This window comes from Suncus etruscus, chromosome 6 (genome assembly GCF_024139225.1).
Source record: "Suncus etruscus isolate mSunEtr1 chromosome 6, mSunEtr1.pri.cur, whole genome shotgun sequence".
NCBI classification, from domain to species: Eukaryota; Metazoa; Chordata; class Mammalia; order Eulipotyphla; family Soricidae; genus Suncus; species Suncus etruscus.
Window position 1 is genome coordinate 65,152,529 of NC_064853.1, and position 24,824 is coordinate 65,177,352.

General features: G+C 43.9%; 1 protein-coding gene across 1 annotated transcript; it reads left to right on the forward strand.

Moving 5' to 3' along the window:
* The first annotated feature begins 312 nt into the window (after positions 1-312).
* SLC51A (solute carrier family 51 subunit alpha) lies at positions 313-23,997 on the forward strand. Its single transcript, XM_049774475.1, has 9 exons — positions 313-504; positions 966-1,060; positions 15,917-16,071; positions 19,317-19,390; positions 19,600-19,758; positions 20,189-20,300; positions 20,768-20,914; positions 22,940-23,045; positions 23,813-23,997. The coding sequence occupies exons 1-9, from the start codon at positions 467-469 to the stop codon at positions 23,932-23,934; spliced, it is 1,008 nt and encodes a 335-aa protein (XP_049630432.1). The 5' UTR covers positions 313-466; the 3' UTR covers positions 23,935-23,997.
* The last annotated feature ends 827 nt before the right edge of the window (positions 23,998-24,824 follow it).

Consider the following 24,824-nt stretch of genomic DNA (forward strand, 5'->3'; position numbering starts at 1 on the left):
TGGCTTTTCGAAATCTATCGAAAGGTAGATCCCTGGGTGTGTCTGCTCTGTCTGGTCTCGCTGCCTCCCAGGTTTCTTGTTCCTAAGTTTGTCTGGGAAAGCCCCACCTCAAATGGGGAGAACTGGGGAGACTGGAGACCACCCCTTCCCAAACACAGGAGGGGTGCTAACTCACTGGGGTAAGGGAGGAAGGGAGGAAGGGAACCCCACCTAGAGATGGGGAGGAGTTAAGAATCTGGGAAATGAGCCAGTAAATAGGATCAAATTCCTCTACGTGAACTCTGAGACAGTTTGTGGAGATCTGAGGCACAGTGGAGGCCCCACGAGGGAAGAGCCCAGGGGAACCTCAGCCAGGCCACCTGCCTCCCACTGGGAGCCCTGACAAAGACCTACAAACAGCAGGGCCCCCACCTGCCCACTGCTCCTTGTCCATCAGCAATACCTGGACAGCTGAGAGGAAGAAACCATGGAAGCAGACAGGACTCAGATAAAGCTTGACCCCAGGTGAGTTGGGCACATGCCCTGAGCAGTGAGACCTTCTATCTCCGGTGCTTCCTTAGGCAACAGGACTGATAAGAGCCTGGCTGCCCTCCTGGGTCCTCAGGGATACTGTGATGTTGTGAATCAGTGTGTGATGCCTCAGAGAGTAGGGGCCCATTCCTGGGGAGAAGAACTACTCTCTCCCACCACTTTCTTCCTGCTTGCTTCCCAATCACTGCCCTTGCTCAGGTGGAAAGAGGGAAATTCTGTCTCTGGCAGAGTTGATCTCAGTAGACAGCAGGCCTCACTCCCTTGCCTCAGGCCCATTCTCCACACCCACAAAGAAATGAGGCTTCCAGGGAAAAGGACCAACTCCTCAAACCCAGGAGTGTGGGAGAAAGGATCAAATTCCTGGTGTCACTTCTGGTCCCTCTCCATCTCTAAGTCCCCATATTCTGAACTCTGGCTAATGTCTGTCTGTCTAGGTATACAGCAGATCTTCTGGAAGTACTTAAGGCCAACTATGGGATCCCTTTCGACTGCTTCTCTTCCCCACCCACAGCCACTCAGCTGCTGAAAGGTGAGTCGGGGACAATTCCCAAGGAGGGACTGAGGACCCCAGCAGGAAGTTGGAACAGAAGGCTGACGAGCCTTCTTCAGCCCTCAGAGAGAAGCTTCAAGCATCCACAGGCCAAGGAGATGCCTGACCACCTCACCCAGAAGACAGGCCCCCATCTGGATCTTTCCCTCACATTGTAGTTTGGTTATATCTTTTTTTGAGAGGGTCACACCTAGTGATACTCAAGGGCTACTCCTGGCTATATGCTCAGAACTCACTCCTGGCTTGGGGGAACCACATGGGATGCTGGGGGATCGAACTGCAGTTCGTGCTAAGCTAATGAGGACAAAGCCTTACCACTTGTGCCACCGCTCCAGCCCCTCAGTTTGATTATTTCTAATGGGATTCTACAACCTAGAGGTTTTTTTTTTTTTTTTACACCCAGGGCACTAGGGAACTCAGAATGTTACCCAAACCTAGGTTCCCCATCTTTCCATCTCTGAGGCCTCACCACAGTCTCCTGTGAGATGGGTTGACTCTATGAGCAGGGTTATTAAGGATCAATTTCTTCAAACTGAGGTGAGGTGGGAAGTGTTTCCAGAGTGGTCCCTGTTGCTGAATTGCTCTCTATGGAAAGGCAGGGCCTCAGAGAACTTAAAAGGCTGGAGCACATTTTTGGCATTTTTAGGCCCTGAGTTTGATCCCAGATATACACCTCATCCCCCTGCTATAGCCCTGGTGGTAACCTCACTTCCCAGTCCCAAACCAGTGTGGCCCTGGCTTTCAATACCTCAGATCTAAACACTAAACAGGTTCTGCATCACAGGGAGTGACTTCAGACCCCGGAGCACCATTAGGAAACCCCTTATTTTTAAAACTACAAAATTTGAAAGTGTAAGAGAAAGCATGGACTCAACCAAACATTCGTCACCTAGACCAATGAGGCCCCAATGCTACCTTGCTATTTTATTGTAAAGATGCCACATTATATGGCAGTTTCTGTACCCCACTCTGCCCCTCGAGCCCCTCTTTGAGATCCTGAACCCTTTTCAAGTCTCTATCGTGCCTTTCTCACTTCAAGGAAAAAGCTCTTTTGAGGAGCTAGATATGGTAAATGGGACTCAGGAGGCAGGCATGAGCATGAGGTTGGGCTCATGAGCAGGGCCATGAGTAGGTAAAGGCATGGCCAAGTACCCAAAGGGGCCCTGAGCTGAGGTGGTCCCTGCCAGCAGGATAGACATCATTTCCAGCTGCAGAAATAGGTAAGGATAATGACCAGTGTAATCAACCAGAATTTTATCCTTGGGAGTCTACATGGTGCTGAGATTTGAGCAGCCCCACAGGATGCAACACAAATCACTTTGTTTCACTCTAGAGTGTGTAACTCAAACCCAAGGAAATGAAAATTAGGGGAATCATTCTGGGTCTGGCAGTAGAAGCCACTGTTTAAAGACTGGTTGGTGGGCCAGTGATAGCACAGCAGTAGAGCATTTGTCTTGTACATGGCCAACCTGTGACTGACCCAGGTTCCATCCCAGCATCTCACATGGTCCCCCAAGCCTGCCAGGAGTGATTTCTGAGCACAGAACCAGGAGTAACCCCTGAGCACCGCTAGATGTGGCCAAAAACATTTTTTAAAATATATAATAAAGATTGGTTGGTAGGATTGGGGAATAATTGGGGATTGCCAGGTGGGGCTATAGACAGGTGAATCAGTAGGGTGCCCTGTCACTGAGGTGCAAGCTCTGCAGGATCCAAGTTCACAGGCTGGGCAGCAGAGGAGAATTGAAAGGGCCCGGAAGGTAGGGTGTGCCTGAGGGGTGTCAGGAAGAAGAGTTGCCCTTTATCCCAGAGACTGAAGGAATTGGTGAGGGGTTGTAACTGGGAGGGGCCAGAGAGAGCTTCAGTCATCAGTCCAGAATACCTATTCTGGAGAATGAATCAGGGCTTATCTTTTAACCAAGAGCCAGTTGCTAGAGACACTGAACCAGGCAGTGTCAAAGAAAGAAGGGAAAGGATTGGCAAGTCCAGGTACTGCTAAGGAAAGGCAGGTGATCTGGGCATGATCTAGACAGAATGAAACACGCATGATGGCCAGGGAGGGGGACAATGGTGAAGACACGGACTGGAATAAGGAAGTGGGGAGGAGGAAGGAGCGTAGGAGAAACCCCTTCCTCATCCTTCTAAGCCTGATTGTTCCTTAAATATAGACCATGGAAATAAGCATTTTACTCACAAAAGCCAAAACAGGAATCAGCCCAATGACTACCAACAGATGACTAGAAAAAGACATGTAGTCGGGTGGAAGAGATAAGAGAGTGAGTAGGCATGTTGCTGGCATTTGGCTGACCTCATTTTGATATCTGGCACCAAATATGGTTTCCTGAGCACTGCCAGGAATGACCCATGATCATGTGGAAGACCTAGCAGGAGGCCCTGAGCACATCCAGATGTGGCTCAAGTTCCTTCAAAAACCAACTGCATATAAGTACTCTGGGGCATAATCTCTGTCATAAAAAAGATGCCATTGTGGGAAAAAAAAGATGCCATTGTACGTATAGTAGATGGAATTTAAGGCCAGATATATAATCCAGAAGATAAGGCACTTGTCTTCCAGACAGCTCTGCTGGTGACCTGGTTCAAATTTCAGGGACTCCATATGATCCCCCTGAAACCTACCAGGGTTTATTCATGAGCAAAGAGCCAGTAATAGTCATTGACTACCACTCTCCCTTCCCCAAATAAAATTAAAAAAAATCAAACTTGAGGTAATTCTGATAAATATTATAAATGAAATAAGCCAGGAAATAAAAGACAGAATGATTTTATCTATCTATGGAATACAAACCAGTTTTTAAAAATCCAGAAAAATAATCCTCTAAACTTGTCGGAAACTATAGTGGCTGTTTTCCTATGCAAGATGCCATTGAACACAATCTCCAGGGCCCCACCCAATAAGGTAAAGACAAAGGAGCGCTCTACTTCACTCCTCGGCCACACACATCTTCTAATCCACAAACCCCCGCACAGCACATAGTAAAAACCACTGTACAAGTCCTGTAATGAAGGACAACACCACGCATAGAGAATAAATATGACATGAAAAATACTGATTACCTAGCTAGCCTCTCGATAAGGAGTTTAGAGTATTAATATGGAGGATGTTCAAAGAACTCAAAGCAAGCATAGATCGATCTGAACAGACCATAATGACAGAATTTACAACTGAAATAAGAGGTCTGAAAAACTCAGTAGATGAAATGAACACCTCAATGAAAAGGGTCTCCAAAGGAGTAAGAGCAGCTGAGAACGGGCTCATTGAGACAGAGGATGAGATGCAGAACAGCTCCATACAGCAGAAGAGAGTGGAAAAGAACCTTAAAACAAATTATCAGGGGCCGGGTAGGTGGCGCTGGAGGTAAGGTGTCTGCCTTGCAAGCGCTAGCCAAGGAAGGACCGCGGTTCGATCCCCCGGCGTCCCATATGGTCCCCCCAAGCCAGGGGCGATTTCTGAGCACATAGCCAGGAGTAACCCCTGAGCGTCAAACGGGTGTGGCCCAAAAACCAAAAAAAAAAAAAAAAAAAAAAAAATAGAAGTCTTTGATAAACTCAACAGAAACAACATAGGAAACATTGGAGTCCCAGAGACCCGGGAAGAGAATATTAAGAAGTGTTGAAAGAAGAGAAGAGGAAAAGGAGTAAGAAGAAGAGAAAGAAAGGGAAGAAGAATAAAAAGAAAAAAGGAAGAGGAAGAAGAAAAAGAAGAGGAGGAAGAGGAAGAATAGTAGGAGGAAGAAGAAAAAGAAGAGAAAGAAGAGGAGAAAGGGGAAGAAGGAAAAGAAGAGAAGAAAAAAGACAAGAAGAGAGGAAGAAGGGAAAGAAGAGGAAGAAGAAAATGAAGAGGAGAAAGAAAAAGAGGAAGAAGTACAAGAGGAGGAAGAAGAGAAAGAAGAGGAGGAAGAAGAACAAGAGAAAGAAGAGGAAAAAGAGGAAGAGTCTACAACTATACCACCCTGAATGCGCCCGATCTCGTCTGATCTCAGAAAGAGGAAGAAGAAAAAGAGGGAAAAAAAGAGAAGACAGTGGGCTGAAGATTTATTTTTAATTTCTTTTCTTACAATAGTGTCTTTGTTTAAACACCATGATTATAACATGTTTGTAGTTGGGTTTCAGTTAAAAATTAAAAAAATTAAAGAAGAAAAGAAAATTAAAGTGGTTGCGAGAGGAACGTGAGTTGCGGGGACAAGCAGAGGGACTTTTTGTTTGGGGGGGCACTGATGGGTGCTATGGAACCTATTTCTAGAGAGGTGTTAACCTGTAAAATTCTATAATATTATAAAATAATGATAAACTAAACAAAGGAGAAAGAGGAAAGAAAATTCTTCCATAAGAATTATTGAACCTTCCCCCACTTGTTTTTTGGGGGGAGTGCTAGGGCTGGAACCCAGAACCTCGGGTATTGCTCTACTTCTGAACTACCTATGTGACCCTCTACTGAACTTTTCTTTTTTTTGGGGGGGGGGGGTTCCACACCTGTCAGTGCTCAGGGGTTACTCTTGGCTCTGCATGCAGAAGTCACTCCTGGCAGGGTCAGGGGCCCATATGGCATGTCAGGATTCGAACCGGGATCCGTCCTGTATTGGCCACATGCAAGGCAAATGCCTTACCTCTATGTTATTGCTCTGGCCCCTCTAATGAACTTTTTAATAGATAATTTTTTCAAATGCTTATTATAGTCTTACAATTGCAATCCTCATTGATTTTTTTTTAAACAGACTGATAGGAACATTTATATGAAAGAGTGAAGTGCCAAGGAAAGCTAAGACCATGTCTGAAAGAGTATAAGGAAGGTAATTGCTCTATCAGACTAATTAGTAGAGCAATTAGATAATAACTGCAGGAGGCCTGAAGTAGAAAATGGAACAGGAGAGAAGGCCCAGAAATAGCCCTAGGCCCACAAAGGGATTTGGTCTGTGAAAGGTTGCAACCTCATTCCCATGCAGGATGCAAGCAACAATGCTGCCTGGTGCTGTCTGTCTCCATAAGAAATAAGTGGATGTATAACCCTAAAGTAGTGCTATATAGGCCAGATAGATCAAATACCTAAATGTAAAGACAAAATTCGTTCCCGACATGCAATAGATAAATAAACAAAATACAGATAAGTTTAACAGAAGCAACTAAAAAGCCTTTAGTGAGGGATTTCTTTTGGGGGGGGGGGGGCACACCCAGTGACATTCAGGGCTTACTCCTGGCTATGCACTCAGAAATCACTCCTGAGGTGATTAAATAAAATATATATATTAAAAAAAAAAAGAGCCTGTTTAGAGTACAGGCGGGGGTCGGGTGGGGAGGAGGGAGACATGGGACATTGGTGGTGGGAATGTTGCACTGGTGATGGGGGGTGTTCTTTACATGACTGAAATCCAAACACAATCATGTATGTAATCAAGGTGATTAAATAAAATATATATATTAAAAAAAAATAAATCACTCCTGGCTTGGGGAACCATATTGGACGCAGGGGGATTGAACTGTATTTCGTCCTAGGCTAGGTCCAGCAAGGCAGACACCTTACCACTTGTGCCACTGCTCTGGCCCCTAATTAGGGATTTTGTTTGTTTGTTTGTTTTGTTTTTTTGGGCCACCCCGGTGATGCTCAGAGGTTACTCCTGACTGTCACTCAGAAATCGCTCCTGGCTTGGGGGACCATATGGGATGCCGGGGGATTGAACCGAGGTCCGTCCTAGGCTAGCGCTGGCAAGGCAGACACCTTACCTCTAGCGCCACCGCACTGGCAACCTAGTGAGGGATTTTTGACTGCAAATAAAGGACAGTTTAACCAACAAAACTCAAGAAAGCACCAATTATCAGAGAAGATTGACACAAATGTACTTCTGTGTAACAGAAAATATTTGAAACAATATTAAAAGCCAAAATGGAGACTTAGGAAAATAATTTTATTTTTGTCTCTAATCATTAAAGATTGAGTACACAATATTAAAAATTTAACATGGGCCAGACCAGTAGTACAACAGGTGGGACATTTAACTTGGATATGGCTGACCTCCAGCACCTGGTATAGTTTTCTGAGCTTGCCAGGAATAATTCCTGAGTGCAGAGCCAGGAGTTACCCCCAAGCAAAGAAAAAGTTACTTTAAATTAAAATTGAATAAGATATAGAACTGTCGGGGCCATAGAGATAGCATGGAGGTAAGGTGTTTGCCTTGCAATCAGAAGGTCAGTGGTTCAAATCCCAGCATCCCATATGGTCCTCTGAGCCTGCCAGGAGCGATTTCTGAGTATAGAGCCAGGAGTAACCCCTGAACACTACCAGGAGTGACCCAAAAACCAAAAACCAAAAAAAAAAAAAAAAAAAAAAAGATATAGAACTGCCAATTCAAAGAAAAACAATTCTATATGGATAGTAAATATACAAAAGTTTTGTTAATAGAGACTGTGAGTTCTATGAGTTGAATAGTAGGTGGTTATTGCTTTGTCATAGGTAAAAATAAAATAGTGACAATAAATTTGAGACAAACTGAATTCTTTTTTCGGGGGGGGATTTTGTTTTTGTTTTTGTTTTTGGGTCATATCCGGCAGCGCTCAGGGGTTACCCCTGGCTCTGTGCTCAGAAATCGCCCCTGGCAGGCACAGGGGACCATATGGGTTGCCGGGATTTGAATCACTGTCCTTCTACATGCAAGGCAAACGCCTTACCTCCATGCTATCTCTCCAGCCCCTTTGAGGAGATTTTTTTTATGTCTTTATTTGTAAAATTTGATTACAAACATGATTGTAGTTGGGTTTCAGTCATATAAAGAACACCCCACTTCACCAGTGCGACATTCCCATCACCAATGTCCCAAATTCCCACTTCCTTAACCCCCCTGTCTGTGTTTGAGACAGGCTTTCTACTTCCCTCATTCATTTACATTGTTATGTTAGTTGTCAGTGTAGTTATTTTTCTTTTTCTTTTTTTTTTGTTTGTCCAGATACCACAGATATTAGTCACTGTGCTGATCACAAAAGAATCATACCTTGAGGCAACTTTTGTATAATTTTTGCAATTTCTAAAATGTGAATATTTTGATCAGAAGTTTTTCTTGATACCAATTTCTTGAATTGAAAATAAAATTGTCAAACTATATTGTTCTTTTTTTTCTTTTTTTTTCTTTTTTTTACAGATGCCATTGTCATTTGCTTTACTAATGATATGCATCAGTGATTAATAAATATCTACAGTTTTTTTTTAATTTTAATTATGACAACAAAGATGCAAAGAAAGAGGACATGGTAAAGTTACAGTGGAAGCCCAATCACCCATAAGCAGAATTCTCGGTAGTCCCAACGATTATATCCCAGCCTTGATCTTTCAACCAAAGAAAATTAAGAAAAACAAAACTGAACCCATGTACAATACAATTAATTTGTCCCTCAAATTCCCAGTTGTATTACATACTATTTCTTAGCAGCACACAATATAATCCAAAGAGATTAGACTTATGTAACTCCTTAAACATTGAGGGCAAAGTACATTTATCTAGTTCCATGCACATGCTTACTAGTTTAAGTTAACCTCAAAAGTTTTAGTGGGTTGTTTTTCTTAAGGATTGGAGTCAAGGGAAAATAGTAAAAAATGGTGTTAGAGTGGCATTTGTTTGCATAGGCCCACCAAAATATAAGGGACATGGAAAGAAAAATTATGGTCTAAATACAAGGAGACCCTACCCCTGAAGTTTCCTGGCACAGGACTGACTCTAGGCTCCAGGCAAACTAGTTTGTCCAATTCAAGTCATCGTCTGTAGTGGCAATACACCTTCATTCCTCACATAGTCTCTGTTGTTGGTATCATGTTTCTGTATTAAAGGTCCTGGAGTCTGCATATCCCATATTGCAGTCAGGATGGTGCAGAGCATCCTCTCGTTTCACCTCACACTTAAGGGGCACTAGAGAGAATCATGTCCTGTAGAGCAGGTCATTGTTGTTGTCAAGTCTTCTCAGTGTAAACGAAAGTCTCTTTTTAGGAGGTCGATGTCAGACCCTTGGTAGTGTCTTTCCTGGTAGAGGACTGCTTCCTCTTCTTCTCAGTGTAAACGGAAGTCTCTTTTTAGGAGGTCGATGTCAGACCCTTGGTAGTGTCTTTCCTGGTAGAGGACTGCTTCCAGCTGTTGCTATAAAAGACCTTGGATGTTTCGTAGATAGCTTGCCTGGTTCTGGCGTGAATGGAGGATTCCCATTCTTCTGAGGCCTGTGCCAGGGCATTATATCAATGTTCAGGGTGTAAGGTACATTGTACTGAGATTTATTAGATAAGAACTTATCTGTAGGTATAGTGTTTTCCTATTTTAATGTGTCTATGCAAAGAAGGATCAATGCCATGAAGCGTTATTGGTGCATCTGGAGGCAATAGGAACAAGACCTGCAATTTCCATGACATAGTTCAATCATAGGCATTAAACTGAGGGACAGTTCCACCAACAATCCTTATTGAACAGCTTACAAAGAAAAGACAAGATGAAAAGTGGATAGAAACATCATGGTAGAAGAATATAGAGAGAGTTACAGCCGTTAAAGAAAATATACATAAAATATTCAAAAGATATATGTGTGCAATTTATGTCCTTCTAAATAGTTCTGGGATTGTTAGATCCACTGTATGTCTTTGGTCTGAGATTAGAACTGTGAATTATTGAAGTTAAGAAGGGTAAATCGGGGGTACTGATGGTTGGGAGGAGAATATGGGCGCTAGCCCCCGCGCGGTTTGCATCATGTAGACTAGTATGAAATTGCCAGTGACAGCCTGAGTATAACTGACCAACTATCTGCCACCCCACAGATCAAACACCACCCCCCAAGCCAAACTCAGGAGCTCAAGCCCCACCCTAGGCCAATCTCCGCAGCTGGCCTGGGAGTGGGGAAAACCCAGGGTGCCCCATCAGGTCCTCCCAGTAACCCACCTGGAGATCCGGAGGAAAGGGGGAGAGGGGGGTCATGTGACCCAGGTCCGGGCCCCCCTACCCTAGGCCGGGCCAAGTGGCCCCTGGCACATACGGAGGTCTGCCAGGAGCCAGCCCGTGCCGGCTGAAAATCCTGCCCCAGGAAGGGAGGAAAGCCCTCCCAGGCCCCAAGGACCAGAGCTCAAGACCCACCCTAGGCCAATCCCGTGTAGTTATTTTTCTAACTGCACTCACCACTCTTTGTGATGAGCTTCCTGTCATGAACTGGACCTTCCATCCCTCATCTCTATTGTCTCTGAGAATCATTACAAAAATGTCTTTTATTTTTCTTAAAACCCATAGATGAGCGATACTATTGTGTCTATCTCTCTCCCTCTGATTTATTTCACTCAGCATAATAGATTCCATGTACATCCACGTATAGGAAATTTTCATGAATTCATCTCTCTTGATGGCTGCATAATATTTCATTTTGTATATGTACCACAGTTTCTTTAGCCATTTATCTGTTGAAGGGTATCTTGGTTGTTTCCAGAGTCTGACTATTGTAAATAGCGTTGCAATGAATATTGGTGTGAGGAAGAGATTTTTGAATTGTATTTTTGTGTTCCTAGGGAAGTGACAAACTAAATTCTTTTTTTTTTGTTTTGTTTTTTTGTTTTGTTTTGGTTTTGGTTTTTGGGTCACACCCGGCAATGCTCAGGGGTTATTCCTGGCTCCACACTCAGAAATTGCTCCTGGCAGGCTCGGGGGACCATAGGAACGCTGGGATTTGAACCAATGACCTTCTGCATGAAAGGCAAATGCTTTACCTCCATGTTATCTCTCGCTCCAACAAACCGAATTCTTTTTTTTTTTTTTTTTTTTTTTTTTTTTTTTTTTTTGGTTTTTGGGCCACACCCGTTGACGCTCAGGGGTTACTCCTGGCTATGCACTCAGAAGTCGCTCCTGGCGAGGGGGACCATATGGGACACCGGGGGATCGAACCGCGGTCCATCCAAGGCTAGCGCAGGCAAGGCAGGCACCTTTACCTCTAGCGCCACCGCCCGGCCCCACAAACCGAATTCTTAATGGATTGTTGGTAAACATGAAAATTGGTCCACATTGGAGAGTAATTAGATGTGTATAACAATATAGATTTCATTTCATTAAACCCAGAATTCTAATTCTCTGTAAACGTTTCAAAGAAATTCTCCTATTTGTGCCGAAGAGGCATGCCTGGCAGTGTTTATTGCAGCATTTATAATATAAACATGATCATAAAAAAATAAAATGTCAATATGGAAATAATGAAAATCACGAAAACAGGGTTAGGTGGATAAAGCATTTTGACAGGATACTACCATTTATATAGCTCTTTTAAAATGTAAAACAGGAGCCGGAGAGATAGCACAGAGGTGTTTGCCTTGCAAGCAGCCGATCCAGGACCCAAGGTGGTTGGTTCAAATTCCGGTGTCCCATATGGTCCCCAGTGCCTGCCAGGCTATTTCTGAGCAGATAGCCAGGAGTAACCCCTGAGCACCGCCAGGTGTGCCCCCCCCAAGAAAACAAACAAAAAAAGGGGGGGGCTGGCGAGGTGGCACTAGAGGTAAGGTGTCTGCCTTGCAAGCGCTAGCCAAGGAAAGATCGGGACCGCGGTTTGATCCCCCGGCATCCCATATGGTCCCCCCAAACCCGGGGCAATTTCTGAGCGCTTAGCCAGGAGTAACCCCTGAGCATCAAACGGGTGTGGCCCGAAAAACCAAAAAAAAAGAAAAAAAAAAAGAAGTAAAACAGGGACCGGAGAGATAGCATGGAGGTAAGACATTTGCCTTTCATGCACAAGGACGGTGGTTCGAATCCCATAACCCCATATGGTCCCCTGTGCCTGCCAGGGGTGATTTCTGAGCATCTAGCCAGGAGTAACCCCTGAGCACTGCCGGGTGTGACCCAAAACCCCCCAAAAAATAATAAAATAAAGTGTAAAACAATGGAGTATATTGAGCATGCATTGAGCATATATTGATATATGCATATATTGAGCATTAAAATATAAATGGAGGCCTAGAGAACATATTCTTGGTATGTACCAGGCCCCAGATTTATAGCACCAATAGATGTGGTCCTGGTGGTCCACAACCACCACAAGGAATAGCCCAGAACGTTCAATATCTGGGATTTATGGTCTTACACAAAAATATGAGTAAATAAATAGTGTTGATATGTTTAAAAAGAACATAGATGAGAGCCCAGAGAGATACTAAATGAGATACTTTGTTGAGGTTTGTTCTTCAGCAGCACATGGTCCATGAGCACTGCTGGGAGAGAGGCCCAAGCAAAGAGCCAGGAATAGCCCCTGAGTACTACTAGGTTTGACAAAAATTCCCAATTCCGGGGCCAGTGAGGTGGCGCTAGAGGTAAGGTGTCTGCCTTGCAAGCGCTAGCCAAGGAAGGACCATGGTTCGATCCCCCGGCGTCCCATATGGTCCCCCCCAAGCCAGGGGCAATTTCTGAGCGTTTAGCCAGGAGTAACCCCTGAGCGTCAAAGGGGTGTGGCCGAAAAACCAAAAAAAAAAAATTCCCAATTCCTCCTACTCCCCACAAAACAAGCAATAGGAGACAAGATCTCCATCAGCTTTAGAACAGTAGTTCTCCCTGGGGTGGGGGATGAGATAGGGAAGGAATAGAATGGGGAAGAAGTGTCAAAAATTTGTCAAAAACACCTATGATACAGGACATTTGCAGGGAGCCAGTTCCTGGCTGCGCAGGAATATTGGAGCCCAATTCTGAGGACACAAGATCCTGCGGAGGTTAAAGACCTGAGGGTGCTACAGTTGTGGAGGAGCAGTTGGGGACCTAGAGGGTAGAGGAGGACTTTCTGGAAGTCGAGGCAGAGGCCTTTGAGGCCTGGAGAAAAGGGGGTTTCATGCCCAGTGAGGATGGGTGAGGGTCTTTGATGTAGGAACTTGGTTGGGGGGTTGTCTAGTAGGAATCTTGCAACATGAGAACATTGCTTTCCAGAAGTCCATTGAATTAATTTTATTTTTTCCTTTCCAATTAAATATTTCTCCTTTAAAAATAATTCAGGTGATAAAGAAAAAGAATTGGATACCAAACATTAAAAAAAAAAATTCAGGTGTAGTAGGTAAATGTGGACTTGCAGAAAAGCAGGAACAGGAAACCTACCCTCCAATTCATCCCGCAACCCAAAAAAGGCCCTGCAAATTTTTAGTTTATTATTTTTCCTAGGGAAACAATTACCTAAGACCATCCTACAATTGCTGTGCAATATCCCGCATTTACACGCACAGTAGGTCTGTGATTTGGGACTGCCAGGTACAACTTTTGAATGATCTCATGTAAATTTATTTTTACCTAATTTTCAACCCACTGATCTGATTTTTTTGGGGGGGCCACACCCATTTGACACTCAGGGGTTACTCCTGACTGCGCTCAGAAATCGCCCCTGGCTTGGGGGACCACATGGGACACCCGGGGATCGAACCGTGGTCCATCCTACGCTAGCGCTTGCAAGGCAGACAGCCCACCTCTAGCGCCACCTTGCCGGCCCCAAGATCTGATTTTTTTCACATTATTATTTGGCATAATGTTTTTTTTTTTGAAAAAGCTTTCAATATAAAAATACATTTTCATTCTAGATTAATGAGGAGAGATAGAAAAGAAGATGTTCCCTTACCCACTACCCTAAATCTCTGATTAGCATGGTTATGGCTCTTGAGTTTCAATTGTTTTATCTTTTAGATTCTGGGGGCAGCAGTGAAGGGAAGAAGGGGGTCCCTCTGTCAGTGGAGTGTGTGGGTTTCCTCACTCACTACATTAGGGCCTGCATGAATATGAAGCCCCTGACTGTGCTTGCTCCTCTCATCACCAGACTTTCCCACTATCTGAGATCAATTGCTGTGGGCCAAGATCCTTCTGGGAGTATCTGCTACATTGGGGATTACTGTCAGGTCTGGATTCCCAGACATGAGGAAGAGCATCTCCCTCAGGCCTTTGGTTATTTTGCCAGTTCTCCTGGTGGTGAAGCTTTGGGCACGTATTTGGTGCCCCAGCTCCGGAAGCTGTGGGGTTCAGCCGGCTGGCTGGTTCCTAGTGTAGGGCCCTCCTGTCACCACTGTCTGCTAACATCACTGCAACTTTTATCTGGTCACAGCCCCCCCACCTTGGGCGAATATTCTCTGGGATTCTGCAGACTTGTGAGCTCAAAGTCTGGGTCTCAGTGCTCCCCTCTGTTCACCGAGCTGGAGGCTTTTTCTCTAGCCTGAGATTCTGCGGGCAGCTATGGAGAGTGAACTCTGATGGGGGCTGGGAAGAAACCTAGCTAAAGGACTGGGGTTCAGTGTGCTGGCTGTACCTTATGTCTGGTTGCCATGAGGTACTCCCAAGGCCCTGGAGCACTGCCCCAAGGTCCTATAAGAATTCACACTGCAGGGGTTCAAGATTCATGACTGTCCAGGTAAAAGCCTAGACTTCCCTCTTCCTGTTCCTCCAACTTTAGAAATGCAAGAAAGAGGAGCTATGAGACATCCTCTAATGATGAATATGGGTGAAATCCATGGACATAGTGCTGGTTTTGGGGGGAATAGGGGGGTTTAAGGGAATTCACCCAGCCTATTTTCTATTTTATCTGTAGAATTTATATTCTTCAAGTTTCAAAGGCAAAAAGGGTAGTCTTTGGGGGTGGGGTGAAGGGGAACACCAGGCTGACTCTGTAATCAGAAGTTTACTCCTGACAGTATTTAGAGGACCATCTATGGTCTGCTGGGTGCAGGGCAAGCACCTTACCCATTGTACTTTCTCCCTAGCCTCTAAAGAAAATGAAGTCTTTAGTTGAAAAGAATAAACACAGGTGTTTTTCTTTTAGTTCTCTTCAAACACTATTTAGAGAGGTGACAGAAAGCACACCAGTCACTGTCACATCATGCCAGTAGTCTGGTCACCCCATGTCTGGATCCTAACTAAGTGGTCAAGAGGGAGGAATGAGTTGGAGGAAAGAAAATAATTCACCAGCCTTTTATAGAAAGACAGAGTTTCCTGTGACTTTAAATGTCCAGCTGGGAACACCTGAATGGGACTTGCAATCTGACCAAAGCCTTAGACCAAGTCTGGGGCCTTCGTAGGAAAAGGCAAGCAGTAACCAGGAGAAAAGGAGTGCCCTGATAAAAGAATCCTTAGACCAAGGGGCTGCCTGACAGTTACCTTTTGAAAAGTAAATAAATCTATTTAATCTTTTCACCTATTGAAAATTAAATAAATTTCAGCACCTCCTACTCCAAATAAATATAGTTAGCAAAACAAACCAACAAACACACATAAAACCCAAAAAAACTCCCTTCCCTTTGTCCCCACTGTCACCATAATCAGATGGCACAGACTTGGTTGTGGAGCTCTCTAGATCCATCCCCATTTAACTGTAGTTTTCAAATATATTCCAGATTTTGTGCTTAATGAGGGTCACACTTGTGCTTCCCAGGATCCACAGTTCCAGCTACAGGATTCAGATGTATTTAGGGGTAACACGCCCATTTGGTCACATACCACAGATACACATTTTGTGGAATGCTAAGGGTTCTCATAGAATCCAAATGACTGTGCTCCATGCACATGGATAACATCAGGGACTACCCTTAGGGCCTCACACTTGCAAAGCAGGCAACTACAGAGCCATCCCCTGGTCAATGCTCACTTGGGTCCATGCCCTGATTCAAGTAAGCCTGATCAGCCCTTGAATTACCCTGCCTAGTCACTATTTCTATGCCACAAATTGGACCCAGATTTAGGTCTAAGAGAAGCCATTCTTTTGGGTAAATGGAGATGATCATTTTAGATAACTCAGAAGCTGGTAACGCTGTTAGATGAGAGTGAGAAAGTCTGGTTGTCTCTCTAACCCTTTGGTCCTCCTTTCTCTCCATTCTAGTTCTAAGTCCCACTGAAATAGCACTCACTGTCCTCATGACCTTGCTGTCCCTGAGCTCTGTGGTCATTTATGTAGAAGATGCTGTATACCTGTACAAGAACACCCAGTGTCCCATCAAGAGGAAGACCCTGCTCTGGAGCAGCTCAGCACCCACGGTGAGGGATCCGGGCTGCCCCTTGGTGGGTGGGGCTGCAAAGAAGGCTGAGATCATTTGGAAAATTTCTCTAAATTCAGTGTTCAAGTTAGAGAAATGTAGCCTGTGTGTGCCAGCACCTCAGGTGAGGGGCATTGACAAATTTGCACCAGTTCTCAAAATATTATACATATTCAATGAAATTCCTAAGGGATACCTATTTCAAAGAAATAAAAACTTATATGGAACAATAATATCCTCCCCATAGCCAAAAAACAACAACAAAAAGTCAAATAAAAATAGATAAACCACATTCATATTAGACCTAGATCCATAAGATACCTAGAGGAGATCATAGGCAGAACTCTTCATGACACTGAGGAATCATTAAGATTGAAATGTCACTGACCAGGCACATGGAAACAAAGATAAACAAATGGAACTATATTAACTCAGGAAGCTTGTACATCTCAAAGAAGATGATGACCAGAATTCAAAGATAGTCCACAACACTGGTAGACATTATTTGCCCAATATATTTAACTAATAAATATCCAAGATATATAAAGCACAGGTAGAACTTTACAAAAAAAAATCCAACCCCATCCAACTTCATCAAAAAAATGGGGAAAAAATGAACAGAAATTTCTGGGTTAAAAAGTTCTTGGTATATGAAAAAAATGCTCTCACTAAATTATCAGGGAAATGCTAATCAAAATGAGTTATCTCATATCACAGACTGGTTTTCAACAAAAAGACTAATAACCAACGATTATATAAAAATATGGAGGATGCTCAAGGGTAAAAGGGACCCTCATCAACTGCTGGTCTAGCCTTATTGGAAGACAATTATAGATGTTCCTCAAAAAAGTATCCCAAGGTTCCAAAAACAATAAAGAAAAGACATCTGCACTCCTATGTCCACTGCAGTACTGTTCACAATTTCCAGAATTGGAAATAACCCAAGTGCTCAAGAACAGATGAGTGGGTAAAAAGCTGTGGTATATCTACATAACGGAATACTACTCAGCCATGCAATTTACATACACATGGATGGATCAGGAAAGTATCATGCTGAGTGAAGAAATATGGCAAGGAAATAACACATGAAGGCAGTGAAAGTGAATAGCAGAACTAGTTCTTAGTAGAATGCTTGTGCTGGGGAATAGGGGAAGAGAGGTAGAATAGGAAAAAAGAGAGACCACCATGACAAGGATAGAAGAAAGTTATCACTCTGTTCTAGGACTGGGTGCTGAAAGGTTGAATTTTTTTTTTGTGTGTGTGGTTTTTGGGTCACACCCGGCAGTGCTCAGGGGTTATTCCTGGCTTCACACTCAGAAATTGCTCCTGGCAGGCACGGGGGACCATATGGGATGCCGAGATTTGAACTGATGACCTCCTGCATGAAAGGCAAACACCTTACCTCCATGCTATCTCTCCGGCCCCAAGGTTGAAGAGACAGGAATAAAGTGACCCTATCAGTAACAGTATGGTAAACTGTTACTGTTATAACTGTTACTGTTATGCTCACAGGGGGGAGGGTCAGGAAGAAAAACAGAAAAAAGAAAATTGTGCCTGCCCTGGGAGGCAGGAGAGAAATGAGACATCAATGGAGGGAAGTAGACACTGGTAGGGTACTGTTGGAATATTGTGTGTTTAAAAACCAATTGTGAAAAATTTTGTAACTGATTCATGTTGATTCCATTTTTTATTTTTCTTTCTTTGGTTTTGGACCACATGGGGCAGTGCACAGTGGTTACTCCTGGCTCTGTGCTTGGGGAACCATATGGGATGCTGGGGATGGAATGTGGATCCTTCCAGTCGGTAGCATGCAAGGCAAATGCCCTACCACTGTGCTATCACTCCGGCCCCTGATTCCATTTTTTTTCTTTTTATTCAGCAAGTGAGTTGTTACACACTCTTTTTTGTTTGGTTGGTTTTTTTGGGGCCATACCGGGCGGTGCTCAGGGGTTACTCCTGGCTGTCTGCTCAGAAATAGCTCCTGGCAGGCACAGGGGACCATATGGGACACCGGGATTCGAACCAACCACCTTAGGTCCTGGATCGGCTGATTGCAAGGCAAATGCCACTGTGCTATCTCTCTGGGCCCTGTTACACACTCTTTAGCGGATTCTGACTTCCATGGCCACCATCCTACTCCTGATTTCATTTTTTTTTTTTTTTTTTTTTTTTTTTGGTTTTTGGGTCATGCCCAGCAGCGCTCAGGGGTTCCTCCTGGCTCTATGCTCAGAAATTTGTCCTGAAAGTCTCGGGGGACCATATGGGATGTCAGGATTCGAACCACCGACTTTCTGCATGCAAGGCAAATGCCTTACCTCCATTCTAACTCTCCGGCCCCCTGGTTCCATTTTTAATGGAAGCATTGTATCTTTATCTACCTCTTCTCTCCTTCACTTTCTCAGGGATCTAACTGTGCATCTTCAAGAACCCTTGATTAAAGACTTGTGGTCTAGACTACATAGAAACAGAAAGAGCTGGCAGTTGACTTAAAATAAAATCAAGAGGCTGGATAGGGCATTTGCCTTGTATGTGGCCTAGTGGGGTTTAGATCCTCAACATTTCATTTCCTAAGCTCTACCAACAGTAATCTGAGTTGCAGGGCCAGGAACAAGCTTTGAGCACATACTGGTGTTGTCACAAAACAAAAAGTAAGAAAAAAATAATGATTTTAAAATAGAAGGCATATGCTTTTTGGATACACAGGACTCCAAATTCGATCCTTTTACACCACAGATTTTTATTGGTTACCATTAAGTGCTCTCCACCCCCAGTACCAGCAGTATGTCCAAAAACCTTTTAACAAGGACAAAACATTGAGGGTTTTTTTTGTGTGTGTGCCTTGTTTTTGGGCCACACCCAGTGGAGCTCAGGGGTTGCTCCTGGCTCGGTGCTTAGGGATCTGAGCACTCCTGGAAATGCCAAGAGTGTTCAGATCTTGGAAAATCTTATATGGTGCTAGAGATCTAAGACAGGTGAGACAAATGCAAGGCAAAAAGTCCCACCCACTGAACTTTTGCTCCAGCCCCAGGGGGGAAAAACAAACAAACAAAAAAACACGTTGTTAAACAATTAGTCTTTTTTAGGGGTAGGGACTCAGGGGTTACTTTTGGTTCTGACTCAGAAATCACTCCTAGCAGGCTCAAGGGACTGCGGGGATCGAACCCAGGTTGACCACTTGCAAGGCAAATGCCTCACCTGCTGTGCTATCGCTCTGACCCCCTAACCTATTTGTTTCTCTCCAAGTAGGTCGTGTCTGTGTTCTGCTGCTTTGGCCTCTGGATCCCTCGGTCCTTGATGTTTGTAGAAATGGCCATAGTCTCGTGAGTGTCTTTCCTGCCCCTCCATTCTGGGGTTCCTTTCTATTTTAGCGTATTCCTACATTGTTCCTCCCTTGGCATAGTCTTCAGCTTCTCTTCCTCCTGCCTGTTACTCTCTGGGCCCTCAGAAAAGTCCCTTCCTATTCCCTTTCCTATTTCTATTTCTAGGGGCAAAGGGGTGCAGCTACCCACTGTATGTATTCCACCTCCAGGTTTTATGCTGTTTGCTTTTACCTGCTGATGCTGCTCATGGTAGAAGGTTTTGGGGGCAAGGAGGCAGTAGTGAGGACATTGCAGGACACCCCCATGATGGTGCACACAGGTCCCTGCTGTTGCTGCTGCCTCTGCTGCCCCAGAATCAAACTTACCAGGTAAGACACCCAGGACCCGCGTGGCTTCTTCCTGGGTTCTCCGCACAGCTCTCCTGAGGCCTTATCCACAGGGCACCTCCACAGGGCATTCGGGCTAGGGGAGAGGGATGCAGAGGAAGAACTCAGAAGTTCCCTGCTCCTCCCCAACAACCGCCACACAGAGCAAACTGGGCTTGGGCTTATTTATTTGTTTAATGAGGTTCAGTCAACACTGAGCTAGTTGGTGCTCCCAGAGCAATACAGGGGAATGGAGGTGAGTGGATGGCAAAAGAGGATCATGTTCAACTTTTAGCTTCTTCCCATATCTCCACATTAAATCTTTTGGTGTCTTTAATGGCAGGCAAGCCTCAGCCCAGGAGGCAATGAGTGAGCAAGAGAATTTTGGGGTGTAATTTGTGAGTCTGTGTTTCTAACCCTTTTCTCTCCTCAGGAGGAAACTTCAGGTGCTGATGCTGGGCCCCTTCCACTATGCCTTGTTAAGGATAGCCCTGGGCCTGGTGGGCGTCTTCCTCACCCCTGACGGCCTCTATGACCCAGGAGATGTAAGTCAGGCAAAAGGATGTGCAGAAGACTCACTCAGTACCTCTGAGTTTTGGGTGCACTAGCTGGAGTCAATCTGTCCCCTGGCACTGTACTCCACAGATAGGTAGTCGTGGAAAAGCAGAGGTTCAGAAACTCTGGGGTGACGGTGTAGGGGAGCAGTACCAAAGGAAGAGTGGACTAAATAAGCCAAGTTTTCAGAGCCTTCTTGGTAATTAATTTTTGTTTGGGGGTTAACCTAACAGTGCTTGGGTCCACTCCCTGTGTGGAGCTCAGGGATCCCACTCTGCAGTGCTCATGGTGCTGGGAATCAAATCCCGAATTGCTGCATGCAGACTGTGCTTGACTCATTCAATCGTCTTCCCTGGCTTCTTGAGGACATTTAAAATGTTCATGTGCCTTTTGGCATGCTGGGGAGAAGAGAGAGTAGAAAGAAGGCTTATTTTCCATCACTATTTTCTGCTACCAGATCTCTGAGACGAGCCCAGCTCTATGGATCAACACTGTTCTCGGAGTGTTCACGCTTTTGGCACTCTGGTGCCTGGCCATCGTCTTCCGTCAAGCCAAGCTGCACCTGGGTGAGCAGAATATAGGAGCCAAGTTTGCCATGTTCCAGGTAACTATCTCTCAGGAAAGACGAGAAGCTCAATAACAGTTGTATTTGCCAGGATAAAATTACAAAGTATTTTAGTGAACCTTCATAAGCTCCCATGTTCCTCTGAGACTGGGAAAATAATCCTTGTCCCTTTCCTAGTGGGCTTTTGGGCTTTGAAATAGGGCTACTCCTCTGAAGCCCTTATAGGCAATGGTGATTTCTGCCTCCTATCTTAAAAGGGATTAGAGCAAGATTTTTTAGCTGTAGTCTCAAATACTCACATTTCTGCCCGCTTCTATCACAGGGCACTTGCCACTTACCCCAATCCATGTTCATGTCTTATGTCTCTTTTCCTCTTCTTTAAGGACAAGAATCTAAGTGTAACACCAGTCTGACCAATATTAGATTACTTACACCTAATTGGTTAATCAAAACAATGATGCCATTTCCAAATAAGGTTTCGTTCTAAAGTAAGGAACATTTTTTTATTTTTATTGAGGGACATTATTGTGACTTCCATATGCTTTGGGGACACAGGAGGCGTTACTTAATCTCAAATACATGTATTACTAAACCCTAAATTCTGTGTGTGTGTGTGTGTGTGTGTGTGTGTGTGTGTGTGTGTGTGGTTTTTGGGTCACACCCAGCAGTACTCAGGGGTTATTCCTGGCTCCAGGCTCAGAAATTGCTCCTGGCAGGCACAGGGGACCATATGGGACGCCGGGATTCGAACCGATGACCTCCTGCATGAAAGGCAAACACCTTACCTTCATGCTATCTCTCTGGCCCCTAAACCCTAAATTCTTTTGTGATTTTCATTCCTTTCTTTTACTCCTTCCAAACATCCGAACATTCAAATCCAGCAGTACCATCAGTGTTATAAAAGCTTCAAGTGTGAACTATTCGTCCTATGTTGTAGGCACTTTTAGATAAGACATTGAATTTTTCATAATAATCTGAGCATCTATCATTGTTTTTGCTTCACAAATAGTTAAAACAGATTCAGAAATAAATGTTATGGGTCTTGTTTGAAAGCACATAAGGTCTAGAACTTAAGAACTGAATGAACTAGGGAGTGAAGCAGCAGAAAGGGTCAAAGACTACACTTGGTAGGTGTGGGGGAGGCTGGTTAACTGAACTTGCCTGAAAAAAGCTGATGCTGCAGGAAAATGTATTCTGGGAGGGCAAGTACTAAGACATAATGTGCTTGTAGGGTCTTTGGACAGGAATTACCCTTTTCTTCTTTTTATAGATTAAGGCACAAAATATAAATTTACTTGGGCTGGATAGCACAGTGGTAGGGTGTTTGCCTGGCATGCAGGCTACCTGGCACAGACCCAGGTTTGATTCCTGGCATCCCATGTGGTCCCCCAAGCCTGCCAGGAGCTGTTTCTGAGCACAGAACCAGGAGTAACCCCTGAGCACTGCTGGGTGTGACCTAAAAACCAAAAATAATAAATTTTACCATCTATTTGGTTTGTTTTTTGAGGCCAGACTCAATGGTGGGCGCTCAGAGGTTGCTACCATCTGTATTTGAGAGACCATGTGTACCAGGAGTCAAAGGCAAGCCTCCCACCTGCAAAGTTTGTTTTCTTTTTGGTATCAGATCTTAACACCATAATCATCACTAGTGTCAGTATCATGAAGTACCTTCCTTTATTATTTAACTACCACCACAATAGAGCTCCAAAACATCTTGTATCCCAACAAAAACAGTTCCCAGAGAATGCTAATCCCCCTTTTCCTCCTGTACCCAGCTGCTGGCATGGCAGATTTTTCAAAGGGTACTTAATGATAAACTGACTAGTGACAGAGCAACAGAAAATGGAATAAATGATCCATTTCATCCATCACGTGCTCACTGGTGGCCATAAGGGAATAGCAATGCCCCTTTGAATCGTTTCTGTTTTTCTTTTCCAAACTCCCAAAACACATTGGGTAATGGATGAGATTGTCACTTGCCTAAAGACAAAGCTCCAAAGCTTAGCCATGTGCGAGTCCCCCGACTCTACCAACACAAATCTAATGTCTCTTTTCCATCCGAAGGTGCTCCTCATCCTCACTGCCCTGCAGCCATCCATCTTCTCAGTCCTGGCCAATGGTGGACAGATTGCTTGTTCACCTCCCTTTTCTTCTAAAATCAGGTCTCAAGGTGAGCACTAAAGGGTGCTGGTTCCATTCCAGGATTGGGGGGTGGGGCCAGGGAATAGAGAACCTTAGGACAGCAATTAAACCAGCCTGACTTTTGCTCAAAATAGTAGAAAAGATATTACCAAGAAATGCCTAGAGGCTTTAAGGAGAGCTGCAAGTCTTATAGCTCCAGACAAATGAAATTGGGGAGTGAAAGAACAGAAAGGGTCAGACTGGACTTGGTTGGTATGGGGAAGGGGGGATCAACGGAACTTGCCTAAAAGTGCTCAGTCCTTGGGAAATGAAGGTGTGAATGCTTGGAAAGCAGAAGGCCATGCTGATTTAAAAAGAAAAAAAAAAAAAAAAGAGGAGCCAGAATGATACAGCAGTGGTAGGGAGTTTGCCTTACACACAGTTGATCCAGGATGGACCTCAGTTTAATTCCTGGCATCCCAGATGGTCTCCCAAGCTCAGGATTTCTGAGCGCATAGCCACGAGCAACCCGAGTGTCACCGGATGTGGCCCAAAAATAAAAAAAAAGAAGATATGAGGTTTTCCCTCAGACTGCAGAGGGAATAGCATTAATTTCTGGTTAACAAAATTCACTCTTGGATAACTATTAGCATGCTGTTTTTAGGAAAACTTAATGTTGCAAGGTTCTGGATTAAGGCTAAATTGTTTAATTTCCAGGGCTGTGTGTGGAATATAACTGATATATATATATCTGTAATTGTTGTAATGGGCCATAACTGTAACAGGTTATATTACATATTTTATCTCACAATGCAGTGATGAATTGCCACCTCCTCATAGCAGAGACTTTCCTGATCACAGTGCTCACACGAATATACTACAGAAGGAAGGACGACAAGGTTGGATATGAGCCTTTCTCTTCACCAGACCTTCGTTAGAACCTCAAACAAGGAGGATGATGTACGATTGTACGATCAGAGACTTTGTACTACTTCAAGGGGCCGAAGATTTCTCCACCTTCCTCAACCTTGACAGAAGAAAACTAATTCCATCATCAGCATAGCTGGCATATTATTATACTTGACTAGGGAGATGAAGGTGAATCATACAACAATTGTTTGGGATGTATAGGAAAAGGTATTTTAAGTTTTGTAATAAACACACAGGATAAAGTTTAAAACTTATTTTTTGTTTTCTGGGAGTTACTACTAATCTACAGTTTGTATACTGAAGGCCACTGAGTTTTTCCCAATGCAAATAAAAAGGGAAAAGAATTGTCAGGTATAAGAGGAGGAGAAATCAGCCAAGTGAAATAGTATCTGATCAAAAATGTTTATAGAAACAAGGTTTCTGAAGTCAAATGGAAGATGTTCTGGTGTCATTCAGTCTAATGAGATTAGACCTGAACATTTAGATGGGCCTCTCTTTTGGGGGCCAATGGCTTGAATCTTCGAGACCAAGTTGCAAGTGGATAATACGGTTTTGGAAGCTTGATTTCAAAAGACAAATTAGGAAACAAATAAAGAAATTGAGAATACAGGTAAAAGCTCAAAAAAAAAAGGTATTATACAGATGTAGACTAGATCAAAAGCAGAGGAAATGCAACATTAGGTAAAACCACTTTGTCTTTATTTGGCTAGATGAAAAAGCCAAAAATAACTATGAACAAATTAATACTCAGGAAATTGTACATTGAACACCAATCGAAGAGACTTCCCAGAGCTGCCAGCACAGGTGACAGGGCTACATTCTGCCAAGGCTAGAACATCTTTCCAAGATGCTTTTCCTTATAGGATTCTTCAATATAAACCAATCAAGTTTCTCTGTT

Coding starts and splice junctions, on each gene's coding strand:
- SLC51A (XM_049774475.1), top strand. CDS start 467: ATGGAAGCAGACAGGACTCAGATAAAGCTTGACCCCAG. Junction 505..965: donor CAGATAAAGCTTGACCCCAG/GTGAGTTGGGCA, acceptor CTGTCTGTCTAG/GTATACAGCAGATCTTCTGG. Junction 20,301..20,767: donor GCCTCTATGACCCAGGAGAT/GTAAGTCAGGCA, acceptor TTCTGCTACCAG/ATCTCTGAGACGAGCCCAGC.